The 17,585-nt window shown below is 51.5% G+C and overlaps 1 protein-coding gene across 2 annotated transcripts in view; it reads right to left on the bottom strand.

Moving 5' to 3' along the window:
- Window positions 1–13,831: 13,831 nt before the first annotated feature.
- Window positions 13,832–17,585, bottom strand: part of KY (kyphoscoliosis peptidase) — a 42,983-nt gene continuing 39,229 nt past the window's right edge. For both annotated transcript variants that reach the window (XM_058549114.1, XM_058549124.1), the window contains one exon: window positions 13,832–14,727. In XM_058549114.1, the coding sequence (XP_058405097.1) occupies window positions 13,832–14,727 (896 nt within the window). The remainder of the gene's footprint in view (window positions 14,728–17,585) is intronic.

The following is a 17,585-nucleotide window of genomic DNA, read 5'->3' as shown; positions in this document are numbered from 1 at the left end:
GCTGGCACTGCTGTGGTTTATAACCTCTATTCCTAATGGAATAAAAGCTATATTTCAGTCAGTATTGAGAATAAGGATATCAGTTTCCCTATCCAAGTTCACGGAGCCCTAAATTCTATCCTTGGACTCCTTGGTAGGGGGTCTGTGGACTCCAGTTAAGAATTTAGAGGGTTAGAGTTTTCTCGTGCTTTTCCTCGTACCTGGTGAGTCTGGTTCTCTGTGAACACTCATTGGTGAGGGGCCAGTATTTGTGTTTAGTGTCACCGACTTATACAAGGGGAACACTTTTTTATTCATGGCATACCTTTGGGCATCTTGGAGAACTAGTGTTGTGCACTTGACAGATCAGAGCATGCCACCTGGGTTACTGGGGGACCCTGGGGTCTTGGAAGCCCTCAGCATTTGGGGCAGGCAGGGCAAGCCTGGGATGGTCAGTGCTTCTAGCCTGGGGGTCCTCTGAGGAAATCCAGATTTGGCCAAGCAGCCCACAGTCCCTATAGGTGACAAGTCCAATGAGTGACATGTGGCATCTTGGGTTTGCTACATGTGACCGAGGAGAAGCTGGACCACTCGGACGTCTCCTTCGACAGAGCTGCAGAGGGTGCTGCTGTCCACTGTGGACAAGGGGCCCATGGCATCCTGGAGGAGCTGGTGCTCTGTGCACCCAGGGAGCATTTTGCAGCCCAAGTGCAGCCACCTAGGGACTGTGGAGCAAGGGACAGGTGAGGGTTGCTTGGTTCAGGGAGGCCAAGTGTTCGTATGGGTGCAACTCTAGACAGCAGCCCCAGATCTCTGTCTTGACAACACAATCCAATAGTCTCTGAATCTTTCTGGAATCTCAAGACACGTATTTTGGACCTTGGCCTAAAATTAAATACTATAAACAAGGCAAAAAACGTTATCCAGCAATAGATAATTGTAGCTGTCTGCCGGTGTACCCTGCCACCTCTCACCCCAAGCCAGCTACAGGGCGACTGCTCAATAAGAAACAGAAGTTCTCCAAATTAGTGTTTTGAGTTATTTGTTAACAATAGATCTAAAAGTGTTTGGTTGGATTCAAAATCTACCCATAATAATACTAGAAACTTCAACAATAAATTTGTCAGTGAAAGAAGAGGAATTGCAATTAGTTTTTAAATACAATTTGTATTTAAGGTTAATTTAAATTAAATTAAAATTACAATTTCCAAATTAATGCTGTAAAGAAAATTATCACTACTTTGCAAAGTTTCTCATCAAAGCGAACTATGAAGAATTTAAAGACGTTGTTAATTAAAAACATCTTGACCAGGAATTGTGTGTAACAATTTCAAGCATAAATCCTGGTATAAAAAGTTAAGATCACAGAAGAAAGCTCAGGGTTTTCATTAAAATTTTTTGAAAAGATCATATTGTAAGTTTTATATAAATTCAATGTCTTTCCTAATACATTTTATTTTTATCATAATAGTTACATATTGTAGAGAAAATGTAATGAATTTTGTCCCATATAGACACCCTTAAATCCTCTCCCGTGTACGCCAGAGGAGTGTGCAAATATTGTTGTCTCTGCTTTCGTGGGAAGTCCTCTCTTATACGTTCAGCCATGAGACGAGAGGATCTCGGTGGCGAGGGCTTGGCGTGGGTTCTGGCGTGTTGTAAGCCAGCCCTTCCTCCTCTTCCTTTATGCCTCAGCTAAAATATTTCTGCAGTTAAAATCTATTTTGATTAATGGTTAAACATGTGGGCTAGTCAGATGATAGTTCATCCATTTGTTCATTCATCAAACATTTAATCAAGCAAACCCCTCATCTTAGAAGACTGAGCTCCTGCTGTTCCCTGAGGATGCCAGCACAGGTGACACAGACCCAGCTCCCTTCCTGCTCCCAGCACTTCTGACAAGTGTGCCTGGCAGGCCCAGTAACACACCTGCGCCCTCAGCAATTTACATCCCCAATGCTGCAAGAGAGCCCTGTGCCCAGGGCGGTGGGCCCAGTGAAATGAGTCTGAGAGCAGAGAAAGCCTCAAAGCCAGCTAGCACTTAGCAGCTGTACGCCCATGGGCAATTTCTTCATATGCAGATTGTGGACTCTGATGCTGCCCCTCCGGGCTGTCTCCAGGCCAAGTGAGATGCTGAATAGGGAAGAGAATCGAGAGCTGTAGATGGGGCCTCTCAGGTAATATCAGTCACTGAAGAGGGGGGCTATGGGAAAGATCCACTCAGGGTCAGGCAGCTGTCCTCATGGTTTGGGAGACAATCAGAGGGCCCAGTAAGAGCCACCTGGACGGCCAGCCCACCCAAAGGGGGTGCTGCAACTCCGTTCCCTGTGGAAGTGTTCACAGGCTTCTTGAGAAAAGCTGGCCAGTCAGATTTTAATGCGATTTTCCTGATTTTTAAATGTTGGCAACAATTAACTTTTTTTAACACCATGCAGGCTGAACAAAGTTTGCAACCTCTGCCCACATCAGTGTTGGGGTGATAATGACCTGGGGCCAGGGTCCATTACCACAGGCAAGGCCCCCAGGAGAGCGGGTGTGGAGGGCAGCGGAAGGAGAGGCCATCTTCCCTTGTCTGCAGGCTCCAAGGGACACCGATGCCGCAGACGCTGGCCACCCGCCATGTACTGTTCGTTCCATCCTCCAAGGAGAATGGGGCTCATTTTGCAATAGATCGACTTCTATTAAGAGCTGAAACCATAAAATTTCTAGAAAAAAACAGGACAAAACTTTTGTGACCCTGGGCTAGGCAAAGATTCTTTTTTTAAAATGGTGGCATAGATGATATGTTTCCCCCTGGATTTAACAATTGCCGACATTTCATCGTATATGCTTCAAAACATACATGTATAAAAGATTGCCAAAAATTGCTTTGTAGCCCTTTCTAATTCCACACCCTTCTATCTCCAGAAGCAAGTGCTATCCTGGTGATGGTGTTAGCACTTCACAACCATATTTTTGTATTTGTACGCGTCCACAAAGAACACATAGCATGATTTCATGTATTATAATTGTGTTTCTATACACTAGAAGCAAACAATTAGAAAGTGAACTTAAAAATTGACACCATTTACCACATCATGAAAAATATACCTGTAAATACCTAGAAATATATTTAATAAAAGATATGCAAGGCTCTACAAAAATCAACTAAACTTTACTGAGAGAAAGTAAGAATTTGCTCCCTCGTCCTCTAAAGTGAGAGACGGGAAATCGAGAATGGGGTTGGAATGGCATCAGATGTCCAAAAACAGCATCTAACACATCAATATTCAACATTTATATTACTGAAACCATGTAAATATCTATATGTCACCCAGGGAAGTACCAAAAATATTTTCCATGTCTAATGCTTTGTTTTTAAGTCGTGCTTGCTTATAGGAACCAAGGCAGAACAATGCCAGATGGCCAAATGACAGAGTGGGTCCAAACCAGAAAAGTCCAAGATGGCGATGGGGTGCCACATGCAAAAGGAAATGCATGCAAAAGGTGCCCTGTGCAAGAAGAGATCTGTGCACGCCCCAAATGCCCCTGCCCTGAGCGATGACATGGAGACCCCTCCCCCACACTTCCCATAAGACCCCTGTTCACTTTCCTGTTCCCCACCTTCGGGGGGAAGGTGTTTTAGAGCACGAGCTCTGCTTCCTCTGTTCATTGATCAATGAATGACGTTTCTGCTCTGCCATTCCAAACCCTGTCTCATTCTATCGTAGCTAGTGGCTCCGGGCAAAAGGACCCACTTGCTGGTCACCAGTCTCTTAGGGCTCGGTAACAGATATATAGTATACCACGATTAAATTGACTTTTTTGGTACAATTTTCCTCCGTAGAGTTAGCATTTGCTTTGTTTTCTGCGTACTTTTCACCAAAGAAGACCCCCGAACTCCTCATTGTCACTAGAAAATTCCCTCGATAAAGTCAACTGCATCAGATCACCAACTTATTGGTCTCATTTTATTTTTTCCTGTGACATGCCTCCTGGACCAGTCTGCCCCACTCCTTTCTAGACTGTTCCTCCTGCTTGCTACACAGCCACTCTCCAGACACATCCTGTTACTATTTCCCTTTGTCTCTCCTTTGTGTAGGAGCTTCCTGGTCCCAAGTGCACCTCATTCTTGGTTTATGTCCCTTGTTGGGTTGAGCACTCCGTCAGAGAAATGGCTCATGGGAGGCAGATTTTCTTTGAGACCTTGAATGTCTGCAAATATTTTTATTCTGCTCTCACCCTTGAGAGATTTTGACGGAGTATAGAACTCCAGGTTGGAAGTCGTTTTCCCACAGAACATTGAAGGCGTCGTTCCGCTGTCTTCTCACGTCCAGTGTTGTTGTGAAGTGCGAAGCCATTCTGATTCCTGGCCCTCTGCAGGTCACTTGGCCTGTTTTATGTCTTATCTGGAGGACCTGTTTGTCCCCAGTGTTCTTTAGTTCACAATCATGAGCCTTAGAATGGGTCTGTTTTCACGCACCGTATGTCCTGCAAACCTGGGAGATGCTCTTGAATGATGTGTTTAATAATCTAATCCTCAGCAGTTCCTGGCACAAACTCGGCACTGTGCTAAGTGTTTGCTAATATAGTTATTCTCTTCCTGGAACTCCTGTTAGTCGACATTCTCTTCAAGTCTGGGGATCTTTGGAGGGACTTTCATTTTAAAGATTGAAATACCAAAATGCTGTATTAGTCACCTATTGCTGGGTAACAAATTACTGTTAAACGTAGCAGCTTCAATTAACAAATTTTTGTCATCTCATGGTTTCTGTGGGGCAGGAATTCAGGAGTAGAGGAAGTGGGTGGTTCCGGCTCAGGGTGCCTCACAGGTTCCCATCAAGAAGTTGGCCAGTGCTGCAGTGTCTGCAGAAGGATCAGCTTCCAAGACGGCTGCTCACATGGCTTTGGGCAGGAGGCCTTAGTTCCCTACCATGTGGCCCTCTCCAGAGGGCCGCTTGAGGGTCTGTACTCCAAGGTGGCTCACTCTCCCTGGAGCAAGTGACCTGAGAAAGGACGAGGAGGAAGGGGTAGTGCCTTGTATGTCCTATTCTTGAACATCACACACTGTTCTTCGATCTGTTCGAAGAGAGTCACTAAGTATAGCTCCCACTTAAGGGGATGGGTTTTATGAAGGGAGGAGCACCAAAGAACTCGTGGACATGTTTTCAAATCACACATGACGTCGGGAGCCAGAGGTGGTCCTGTGGGGCCCTGGTCCCTTCACTGGAGTGCTGCCCACAGGTACTACTGTGGGTCTTTTTTCTTGGGTTGGTCAGTTTTCTGAAAAGAGTACTCAGCCGCTGCTTGCGGGGTATAAGCCAGGCAGCCAGATTCGGGTCGTTGAGTGGGGTAAGGGCTCAGGGTCGTCTCGCCACTCAGTATGTGGAGTGCGTTGTTTTTAACCGCGACTTTTCTTCACGTGGTGTCAGATGCTGGTTTGCAGCCTCTCTTGAGTGGAAGCTTTCCCCCTTTTTTCCCTTCTTTTGGGCTCCCCTTCCCTCTCTAGATATATTGCCACTGTTTCCCAGCTCCCAGAACCCCCGACTAGAGCTGGGTTTTGTGCTGGTGGCTCAGGGCTCCTGCCATATGCTGGTCCTGGAATATAGCAGAGAAGTTCATGGGCCAGTGGGCGGACGGGCTCAACTGCTCTAATGTAAGGCAGTTCTGCATAGGGAGGGCCTTTTAACAGAGGTGTCCAATAACGGAATACTGCCTCGTTGATTGGTGGGCTCCTGGTCTCTGGAGGGATTCTAGGGGAGGCCGGGTGGCCAAGTAGTGGAGACAGGACTTCTTTTAGAGGCTGGAATCAGTGACGGCTATGATTTCATGATGGGCCTGTGACCTTTGGATTCTTCAGGGAACAACACATGCCATGTCAATATCCTCCTCATAATGCTGGTGACAACCAGAGTGTGGCGGTGATGAGAGCTGACTTCACCGAGCACGTACTCTGTGCCAGGACTGTTGTGTTCACAGTCTCATGTTCGCTCATTCAAGCCCCGTAAGAAACTCGCATGGAAGGTGCTATGATTATCCCCATTTTACTGCTGAGGAAGCTAAGACAGGAGGTTCAGTAACTTGCCAAAGGCAGCGGGAGGTGGCAGAGCTGGGGTTGGATCCAGGAGGCTGACTCAGGGTTTATACCGGCCCGCTGTTGTCCCACAGGTCTGAGCCCCAGGGCTCCCCCAGCCTCACGACAGCCCGGGCTCTGCAAGGCAGGGTCTCCAGGTCAAATCAGCGTTTATAGAGGGAAACTGAGGCTTCAGTCATACACTAGTGGCCCCTGACTGCACAAGACAGCCCTCAGACAGGGACCAGCGGCCATGAGAGCGTCTTTCCAGAGAGAAGCCCATTGGCTTCTTTTTAAAATGGACATTTTAAAATGGACATCTTGTTGTGCTTTAAAAATGTCAAGCGACGCTTTTACTGACAGAGTGGATTTCCCTCCCGTCAGGTGAATGTGTTCTCTCCGCTGCGCTTCTCCTGGGAGATGGGGAAGGGGATCCGATGCTGATGAAATGGCTGCCAGCGGGTTCATGTTGCCCACGCTGGCCCCAGTCCCAAGGGCAGGACCATCACAAAAGAATGGGGGGAGGAGACAGCCTCCAAGTGCCTCTGGCATCTTGGCTATATTTAATTTTTTAGACGATAATAAAATTTAGTTTTCAGATCCCGTTGGTGTTCACACACATACAAACACAGGTACAGAGTAGCAAAGTGAGCACGGGGAAATTTGTCATCCCACAGTCATTTCCTTGTAAATGAAGGTTTCCTCCTTTTCCCTCATCTTCATGCTTTGTGCACATGGGGCTGCCAGGACCCTCACTCCTAACACATGCGCTTCCTTCATCATGCAGCCCGATTGTTCCTGGCCACTCCCAGTGTGGCTGTCCCTCTGCCCTCATGCCACGTCTCTCCACAGTGCTCCCCGCCGCCCTGGAGGAGGCATCACTGCCTTGGTCCCTGCACAGCCAGGGGGAAATGATGGCTGATTCCTTGTGTCACGGAGGCAGTCAGCCGTCCCCCATGGACACAAAGCAATCTCAGCACAAGCTGGGGGCGGTGGGTCCCCCGAGAGGAAGGGCACTCCTCCGACGATCGATGGGTTGCCCTGGTTGCTTCCTGGTGGCAAACACCATGAGCACTCCCGGGCAGGTGGCGATTTCTGTTTTCCTGTAAACACACATTCCCACGGGGCCAAGGAGCTCGCTGCCTGGCATGTCCTTTTATAGTTAGTTGGGAAAAAGAAGGAAATGACTACTTAGGATGTTGTAACTCAACGGTCTTTTTCGTCATCAGCCAGGGAAATAAATCCAGCGATCGATTAATTCATTTTCGAAATGACAAATTGATGTTCGCTTCAAAAATTAACTGATCACTTATTCTAAATGCACGGTGTTGTTTAATCATGGAGACGAAACGGCAACCTAGTTCAGCTTGGGATCCTTCTTCCGGGGGCGACGTGCCGGCATGCATTTGTGTGCTCCAAGTGGGTATGTGGGGCACATCCTCCTGGAGACCAGAGGTGGTCAGGAGGCCTCCGGCGCATCCCTGGACCCATGGTTTGCTAGTTGACTGGTTGTCAGTCAGTGGGCTAGGTTTCTGGGAAGCCAGTGCTCATGTACTGGTCTGAATGACCTCCTTGGTTATTTTGGTCTTAGCCTGATTTGGCTGCCTTTAAGTCAGAATCGGCAAATACATGCATATCTCACCCTTCGATCAAGTGTCTATGGATCACCAGCTGATCACAACACTCTTTCCTGTGGAGCTCGATGTGACCTCAGAATCCTTCTTAACCCAGTGCCCTGGGCAGCAATGACCAAACACACGGGGAGCTGGTTTAAGGTAAGACATGAAAACACTTTGCAGTCCCTGTCCAGGTTTCCTTCTCATTCTCGAACCTTCATGACTCAGTTTTGCCACTGGATACACCAGGAACCTCAAGGCTCTTGGTCGTTTTTACCCCTCATCCTGCAGGCGCTTCTCTGTAGAGGATCAGCCTTGAGGACGACCATGCTCAAATAAGCCACGAGCTCTGAGCGCTCACCTGAGCACTGTTTTCTAAACTATCAGTTCTCCTGAAGATGGTCCTACACACGCAGGCTTTGCCCAGGTGGAACATGTTTATGCATTTTGGTCTTAAATAACCAAAGACTGGCCATTTTGCAGCTCTTTCGTAAGAGAACAGGTTCTCCCGGGGATTAGGAGCCTTCCTGAGAGAGGTTTATTTGTCGGCTCTGTTTGGGTGGGGGCCGGTGGGACTGGCGGATGCCTTTAGGGAGACTGGTGTGCTCCTAAACAGGAGCACCCAGCTTAGGTATAGACTCTCCTTCCAACAGGGTCCTGGGAGGTGGGAATCGCAATTAGATAGAGGGAAGGTGCCTTCCAACAGGGTCCTGGGGGGTGGAAATCTGGGGTGGGAATCGCAATTAGATAGAGGGAAGGCGATTTCGTAAAACTGCTCACGGCCGAGGAGTCCCTGAGCACCCTCTGCCACCGCCAACACCCTCACCGGCAGGGCGGCCGCTCTTCTCTGTGGATAACCTGACTCATGAGGTGTAGCTTGCTCACCTTCAGGGCTCCACCTCCCCCCCCCCCAGTCACAGGTCCCATCTGGCTGGGGTGCTAAGAGCCATCCTACACACTCTCACCTAGAGTGAAGACCTCGGGACCTCGCCTCTTCCGAGTCCAGAGAAAGGAGGAGACCCTGGGCTTCTTCCTGCCTCCCTATTAAGATCAGTTTTTGTTTGAAGACCTGTCTTTTCCATCAGCGCCTGACACAAATCATGCCTTCTTCGGAGATGGCGAACTTTTTCTGGAAGGCTTTTGTGGAAACCTTTTCTTAACACAAGCCGGTAGTCCTGTGTTCATATAAGAAGAAACGTGGAGAGTCATGAGGCTGGTGGGGGTTCATGTCATCACAGCAAGCAATCACAACAGTGGAGCTGGGAGATGATGAAGGCCGGAATTACAGCAAAGGCCTTGGGGGTGGAGTGGACGCGGAATTGGGAGAGTGGGTCAGATATGAGACACAGCCAGAGCGGACCAGATTTCATCACTGAGGGGGATGAAGGAGGCACGAGTGGCCACCATGAGTCTGACTTAGGTACCTGTGGGATGGGTATGCATTTACTATACTGGGGGCCCAGGAGGAGTTGGAGGTAATTGAGGGGAGAAAAGTGACTTTGCTTCAGTATCTTATGACTCAGGGAGGCCTGCAGGACCCACAAGAGCGGGCATCCCAGGTGCTGCCTGACTTAGTTTTCTTTAGTTCTGCTTGCAAAGTCAGAGAGAAGCCACATCCTGTCAGGGGCTGTGGATTCCCCTTTGGTCCCTCTGCTGGGTTTTCTCCATCCCCTTGGCCTCAGGCAAGAGAGGAGCCAGCAGCGTAGTCTGCTGGGGGCTGCAGGGCAGGCTCTTAACACAGCAGGGCCCTTCAGATGTGCTGCAACTGACAATCCCAGGTCTACCGCCCGCCGGCATCTGTTCACGGAGGCACAGCATCACAAATGCTCCGGACTGGAAGGGACAGTAGAGGTCACCCATTCCAGCCTCGGGGTTGGCATTTTCAGACTGTTCTAATAATTCAAGAGTCCCTCCTTCTATTATGCGGGAGATTGTTTCTTCTGACATGCCCTCAATATACTGTTAACGACGTGGTCCACCCACGGACCTCTTCGTAAGAAGCGTGCAGGGGCTCGTGTTTGTGGATCTGGCAGTGAGGGACACGACGGGGCCAGATTTGGGAGCAAAGTTCTTTTTGTCCTTCACATTACAGCTACCAGAATGGTCTCCATGGTGACAGCAGCTTCTCAGAGGTGTCTAGATTTTCATTTTCTATATTTCCCTAAATGTCTAATTTATGAATAATCTGTTTGGGTAACCTGCTGGCAAGTATCTGTATGTATATGAATATCAAGAAATAGATATTTATATATATTCAGAACACCGAAAAAGTACAGTGATGGGCATTTGTGGTACATTTTTTTCCTCCCCCACTAAAAACAGAAATTAGGATTGACTTTAAAATTTTCAAGTTAAACAAGATTCAATAAAAGAAACACTGCCTTCATGTTCTTCAAAGGCACGTGAGCCAGAGAGGAGCCAGAGCTAACCTAATTATGTTTTCTTTAATGTGAATAAGCTATTTGCCTGACATGCTATTTGCATCTCACCATCACATTCAAATGGCTGGGACATTGATTTTTTTTTTATTTTCTGTGGCTTCCTTTGAACATGAAAGTGTTTTTTTTCCCCCCTTGTGAGAGCGGTGATAAGAATGGATCGATAATTACATTGTTGGATAAAAATGAATATAAATTTTATTGAAAAACAACACCAGCAACAACGTGGGGAAAGCATACTCAACAGTCACCGGCCCACACAACTCAGTGCACAGGTTATGAAAAGTAATCACCTCTTAAGGTTTCCAACTACTTACTCCAAATGAAAAGAAATCATAGACCTCAGGGAAACCGATGTGGGACGCAGATGGACACCACCTTAGAACACTTTGCCGGTAGCAGAGGACGGGGCACCACCATTCACCCTGTGTCCGCTGTGGACCATCTAGCGTATTTCAAGGATTAGTCGGCTTGGAGAGAACTAGTGCTTCCAGGGAGCGTGGCATGTAAAATACCAGACCGCTGGGAAAACACTTCTACTTTTCAAGTTCTTTGAGAAGAGGATTTCACAAACTTCTTGGCAACTTGTCCCTCTGCTTAACAACAGGAAATAGTTCTTTAAGTCTAGCCTAAATCCTTCATGCTTCAGTTACTCTATTTACTTTCTTTTAAACTCAGCACGCTGGGTGTGAGGAGTTTGTCCCGGTGGGACATTGTAAAGGATGGGGATGATCATAATCACAATGATCATAATCAGATTGAAAGCGGAGTCCAGCGGTGGTGGTAGCGCTTCTGAAACCAGCTGGAAAGAAGTCGATTGCTGCTGTGGTGGTGGCCCACCTGCCCCTGTGCTCCCCCGTCCTCCCAAACCCTCCGCACCCCCTTGTACCTGTGGCCTGAGAGTTGCCACCCTAGGACCAGCCAGGAAAAGCCCTCTGAGTTTGATCAGTTTCAGTCTTTCACTGGCATAGTAATGAGTGTGGTCAAAGCTGTCCCACCTAGTCCTGTGTCCACTGTTTCTGTTTCAAGATGGGATTTCCGGGCAAAGCACTCCCAAATCCTATTACATTCCCTGTCTTCTCACCATGCCAGGCTGGCCTCGCAGCTTGCGCGTGGCAAACACGTGCTCCGTGTACACACGAGGAAGCACTGAGAAGCTACAAGAAAGCACCCACTGAATATAACATAAACATCTCAGCTGCGTTTTTCAAGTTCTGCGTAAAAACCTCGGTGACAGATTCAGCCTCGCGGAGGTGTGCAGCGCGGGCAGCTCCGCACGTTGGACACCAGGGGGCGCCGGTGCCCTTCCACCAGTCGCTGGGACGCGTCGACCGGGAAACAAAGATGGGGATTTGGATAAAAGACTTCAAAATGCAACACTGAATTCTACCCTGAGCAGCGTGCGTGTAAAAATTCATGAAGATTGGATTTCATTTCATGTATTTTTACTTCAGTGGAAAGAAATGCAGGTGATTTTCTGGCTCTGCCTACAGCTGTCTTTACAAAGGGGTGCCTGGTTAAACATGAGGGAGGGGCGGGGATGCTCCGGTTCTCGGGACACGCATCTCCTCTTTTGCTGAGTGGCGTCCTCTGTACGCTCCAGAATGTATGGATTAATTATATTGTTTTTGAAAAGATGCGTGTCGTTCTCTGCAGGACTAGCCGTCGCAGCCGGTCCAGTGAATGACATGAGTCACGGAAGGCACTTATTATTTTGATGAAACACAGCACATTTCTTTCAGTCCGTAAAATCAAAGGTGTGAGAAAAGACTGTTTTCAGGGTGTAAAAACTCCCCTTGTTTCCCTGTCGTGGTTCACAGTAGTTCTGCCTCTGGGGCCTCTGTGCATTTCCCAGGCGTGAGGGACATGGTGCGCAATGCCTGGCTGGCAGAGCCTGCCAGAGGGCACTGGACACAGGCCAGGGCAGCTCAGCCCCCCGTGGGGGTGCTCCCCTCCTGTTCCAGAGCCCCCTGCCTGGTGGAGGATGGGCACCGCTGTAACATCGCTCTGGGCCAGGTCCATGCTGGGTGGCAGTGGGGACTTTTGGGGGAAGGAGGCCAGGGGTGTTGGGAACCTGGAACTTCAGCAGGCCTGGGCGAGGGAGGCTGCTGGTCCCCCAAGCTCTGGGATGCAGGGGCAGGCCCCTTGGTTCCCTCTGTAGGCCCAGCATCTAGCACAGCGCCTGGTGCTTCTTAAGTGCCCCACGAACATTTGTTGGATACACAAATGTGAGAGGAAGGCAGAGGAGGCTGTGAGGGTCCCTGACGGGCCCTGGCTATAGCTGAGCCTTGGGGTATTTGGAGCGCCAGCGGGGGGAGAGTCCTGGGCAGTGCTGGCTCTCAGGGGCCGCAGAGCTGAAGCCAGGAGGTCAGCAGGGACCACCCCAGTTGTCTCTGCGTGCCGGGAGGGTGTTGCAGTGGCCACGCACGGCCTCTCCATCCTTCCCTCTCTGCTGCCCTTGCTGGAGCCAGCCTTTCTGCTGTTGCCATGGCAACGCCAGCCTGAGGTGCTGCTGAGGGCCAGCTGGGCAGCTGAGGCTTCTCCGGCCTGAGCAAGCAGGGGACTCTGAACTGCCCCACAGCAGGTGGGGCCCCCGGGGGCTCTCTTGTCAGAGAAAGGGAGGAAGCGAGACAGGATAGGGACAAGCACAAAAACCGCTCCCAGCGCAGGTGGAGGTCCCCCCAGGCTGGCGTTGCTGGCAGAGACCCTTGGGGCTGGCAGAGCCCTGTTATTGTGGGAGTCTGCTTGCACTGCAGAGTTTGCACTACACCCCCCGGCCGCCCTGCCCAGATCTGTATTTCGGGTTATCGGCAAGGCTCCCCAAGGGCTAGCAGGCGTTTTGGGGCTCCTTGTGAAGGGTGCAGGCGGGGCCCAGAGGCCCAGGCTCTGAAAGGGCCTGGAAGGCCACCCCAGGCCTTAGCCTGAACCAACTGCCCACCAGGCTCCTCTGAGAGCAAGCTGGAGGTCTTATCCCTTAGACTCAGGTTGCAGGACGGCCATGGTGTCTCTCCACCCCCTGGTCCCCCACCAAGGTCACCCACGAGTGGGTACTGGCTGCTCTTTGCTTTGGAGTCTCCTCAGAACTTTCTGTTACCACGTTCCCAGTATACACAGGGACTGTGAGGGCCACCGGCCGCCAGCCAGTTGTTGGTCGGCTCGCTTCCTCTCTACACGTTCTTTTTCCTAGGGCTCTTGAAGAGCAAGAAGTGCCGAATGAAGAGATGGCAGGAATGCAGAAGATGGGCAGGTCTGGGGAAAAATGACGGTCCCACCTTCCCTGGGGCCCAGGAGGTGGTGAGAAACACTGAGATGTTACTTGACAGGGGCTCCAGGATTCAAGATGACTCAGCCTTGCAAATCCTGAGAATTGTCTCTCCATCACGTGAACAGCCTGCAGCCTGGCCAGTCTCCCTGCTTCCCCACATCAAGTCTACAACAAGAACAACAGCATGAGCACGAGAAAGGGCACCTGGGCAGTGTGGGCAGTTTACAATACCTTGGATTTACATAGCACCTGTTTCTTCTAAAGGACCTTTGCCTCTGTCCCCACGGCCATCGCCACAATCAGAGAAGCCATCAGAACACAAACATCACAGCTCCTGCGGCAGAGTGGGGAAACTGAGGCAGAGGCCTAGAAGTGATTTCATGCAGACTCAGTGGTGTCCAGGGATCTCTGCACTTCCCTTGGGCCCTCCCGGGCAGGCCTGGCCGTGGCCCTCTGGGAGGCGTGAGGGGGCCCCGGGCCCTCACTGGGCGTTGACCTTATACTTGAGGATGTAGGAGTAGAAGTTGTGGTTGGCGTTCTCCAGCACCATAACGTAGACCTCCTGGCAGCCGGCTGTGCTGCAGCTGCCCTCCCAGTAGCCCTCGCTGTTCAGGGTCAGAGGCCACGTGTCCTGCCCTTTCACCAGGGCTTTGGCGATGCCGTGCAGCTTCAGTTTGAATGGGACGTTCCGGTTGGCGGGAAGCACACCCGTCAGAGGCTCCAGCAGCTCATTGTCCTGCCCCCAGTTGCCAAAGCTCTCGGGGAACACGGGCCAGTTCACCTTGGTGTTGGTGCAGCACAGAAGGTAATTGAAGACGAAGAGGTAGTTGCCGGGTTCCTGCCTCTTCTTGACGAAGATCTTGAGGGCAAACTTGCCGGCGTGGGGCAGCTGGACCTTCAGCTCTGTCCGCTTCTCCCGTTGCAGCTGGAAGATGTAGCGCCGCTGCGTCTCCTCAGTGATGAGGCCATCGTCCCCATGCAGGGAAGCCAGGACGCTGACGCCCTCCTCCACATCGAAGCTGACGGAGCAGCGCCCGTCGCTGGTGTGGATGATGGGGTGCGGGTGGGAGGGCTTCATGATGCCCATCTGCTCCGAGAACCAGCTGGGGCCCACAGGCTGGTGCAGCTCAGCGGGCAGCTGGACATCAACGTCCACATGGTTACACGTGAGGGTGTACTCCAGCACCGAGCTGTAGACGTCAGAGTTGCCTTTGGCAAAGATCTGCAGCTTGTGGGTGCCCACGGTGGGAGGGTACACCTCCAGCTTCATCCCATTCTTCCGGAGGCTCAGCAGCCCATGCTCCTGCTTGCCATTGAGCATGAACATGAACAGCGTCGGGGCACAGCTCTCAATGGTCACCATGGCCTTCCCGTTCACTGTGGAGAGAAAGCCCAGGTCAGGGGAGATGGGTCCAGGATGTGCTCCTGTGCTGGTAAATGCTGAACAACTGGCTCTCTGGGAGAAAAAGCCCGGACTTGTAGTTTTTACCTATTCCCGTGGTGTAAATCCTTTCACCCCAGCATTTAAGCAACCCGTGTGACGTCACTGAACACGACATAGGCCGGCTGCAGCACACCACTGGGAGGGTCCCCCTATCCCCTTTAGGTGGTTCTCTTTGAGGGAGCTGAAAGCTGGGGGTCTCAAGAAGAAATCTGCCCCCCAGCCCAACCCATTGGATTCACATTATATGAAGGTTGCATGGAAGCTTAGCCGATTCCAGAGCAGGGCAAGGGGCAAGGAGGGCCCCTCCTGGAGGCTGTGCTCAAGGGGTGGGGCTGCTCCTTCCTCTCCCCCAACCCCCATGCTTCTGGCAGAGGCTGTCTCAGCCGTGTTTCTGGAATGAAGAGGCCGTGAGTGCACGGGCGGGTCTTCTGCCTCCACCCTCCCTCTGCCACTGCCCTTGCCCTGCGGTTTTGTCTTCCTCTGTCCTGGTGATTGCTTGTTGGAGACAGGTGGTCAGTTCTCTGGTCTTTGCAGCCCATGAGGACTCTCCTACCTGGTCTTCCCTGCCTTGCAAGACCACAGGGAGGGGCAGTGGTTTTTCTGGGAGCCTAGCCTTGCCTTCCCCTCAGAAGGCGACACCTGCTCCTCATCCCTGCAACCTCCCCAGCCCTGTTCATGGATGAGCTCAGGAGACAGGCTGTCTGATCCATGCCCACTGTAACCTTTCCCCTATCTGGGGCCCAGTGCTCTTGCTGGGGAGGCAGAAAGCCGTGCCTGGGCTCTAGGACAAGTGCCCGGGGACTTCGCATCTGATCTGCCACTAGACCCCGACCCCAGGCTGCTCAGCCACTGCATTCAGTGCCAGCTTCCAACTTGGGAATGAGAATGCCCACTCAGGCAGCAGGACAGGGATGGGAGCTCAGCCAGCCCCTCCCCTCTGCCTCCTTCAGGGGCTCCTCCATCTGGAAAACCTTCCCTGCCTCTTCAGACACGGCCAACTCCTCACCTCCCTGAGACCCCGACACCACCCCACCACTGCAGGTCCCCCCACCCATTTAGCTCTCTGAAATCTGGCCTCTGTCCCCACTTTCCAAAGTCTTCGGTGACATCCTTGGAGCATCTAGGCTGCTGGCCATGCTTTCCTGGAAGTCCTCTTCTCTCCTCACCCTCTCCAGCCTGGCCCTCCTCCCCGCTTCTGACCACTGCCTGATCTCTGCTGCCATTCCTTCCCTTTCCATTAAACTAATTGTGGGGTCCTTTGTGCTTTTATGCTGTTTTCTTTGTCAACACTCTTTCTCCACTGCCTTCAGCTGCCGTGGGACATCTGTCCCAAGGTCACCCCCAAAGGAAAGTGACCAAGAACAATAGTCTTGTTATCCTCTCGGTTGAAACCTCCCTCTCCCCTCATTTCCTCTTGGAAGGTGGCTCAGTGGGCAGAAGCTGTCTCAGCCCTCAACTGCTCCTGGCCCTGTCCTGTTCCTTCTCGCATCCGAGTTGGTTGTGAGGACCTTGTGCAATTCGCTGCCAAGCACCTTTCCACACGGCAGCCCAAGGGCTCCTGTGAAAATATCCACCTGCTCATTCCTGGACTCATGTCTGTGGGTCACATCAAACTAGAGACCAGTGGAGAGGCCTGTCCCCTCCTGCCTCCTTCTCAGGGCCACAGGGCATCCTCCAGGGTCACACACCTTCACACCCCAGGGCCCTCACACATGCTCTTCCCTCCACCGCTTTCCCCCAAGCCTGGATAAGATCTCAATGTAATGTCCTGACTGCAAAGAAGCCTTTCCCGACTCCTCAGGTGAGGCTGAGGGGCCCGGAAGCCTCTCTCCTAGCCCTGCATCTCCCTCAGGGAGCGTGGCCCCATTGTGATGAGTTAGTTTTGTTCCATGTCTGTCCTCCCTGCTGGGCATGGGCAATATGGGGAAGGGCCCACCTGCCTCCTTTCTCACCTTGTCTCAGTGCCTGGCTGGGTGCCCGGCCCGGAGGGTTCTTGGCAAAGGCCAGTTGAATGGCTGGAAGACTTGAAATAAAGGGCTGGTGACCCTGGGACTCTGTAGGAGCCTGTGACCTCCTCTGCACCCTCTCCCTGCTCCCCTTAGCCCTCCTTAGCTCCTGCTCTCCCTGGCTTCCCACCTCCCCTCCTGTGTCCTCCTTCCCTGCCTCTTGCCCACCTCAGTTTCCCTCTTCTGCTTCCTCCCCAGCCCCACTCTTAACCTAACTAGCTCCAACAAAGAGATATTCTTTGCATATGCATCATGAATACAGAATCAAATTGTACATTACTACGTATCAAGAACCCACTGTTTACATTTCTATGTCTCTTGAAAAGGCGAACTCTGCTCAGTGGCATGATCTGATGCTGGTGCCACCTGGTCCCTTCTTCCCTGTGGTTCCGTGGCCACAAGAGACAGAACAGGCTCCCATCTGACGGAAGGCAGGAAATGCATTCCAAAGACAGCAACCTCACGCTGTCCCTTTAGCAGCAGGAGCCGCCAGGTGTTTGTCGTTTTAAAAAGTATTCCAGAGCTCAGCAGCCTGGTTAAGGGAACCATTGTGAAGTGGAAGGGACAAGTCGGCTGGTACTAACGTGGGTACCCCTACACTCCTTGGGGTCCCCATCACCCCACAGTGTGGAGTGAGACCCCTCCGGCTCTGGACCCACCCACAGGCCATCCTGTGCTAACAGCCCATGTGAGCTCAGGCCTTTCCTCCTGGGAGGACACAGGCCCCCTGGTGGCAGAGATGGTGCAGACAGGCAGTCCTTGGCGGAAGCACGGGGCGTGCACTG

The sequence above is a fragment of the Diceros bicornis genome, chromosome 2, assembly GCF_020826845.1.
Source record: "Diceros bicornis minor isolate mBicDic1 chromosome 2, mDicBic1.mat.cur, whole genome shotgun sequence".
Lineage (NCBI taxonomy): Eukaryota > Metazoa > Chordata > Mammalia > Perissodactyla > Rhinocerotidae > Diceros > Diceros bicornis.
Note: the sequence above shows the minus strand (reverse complement) of the source record. Positions and strands in the feature narration are given on the sequence as shown.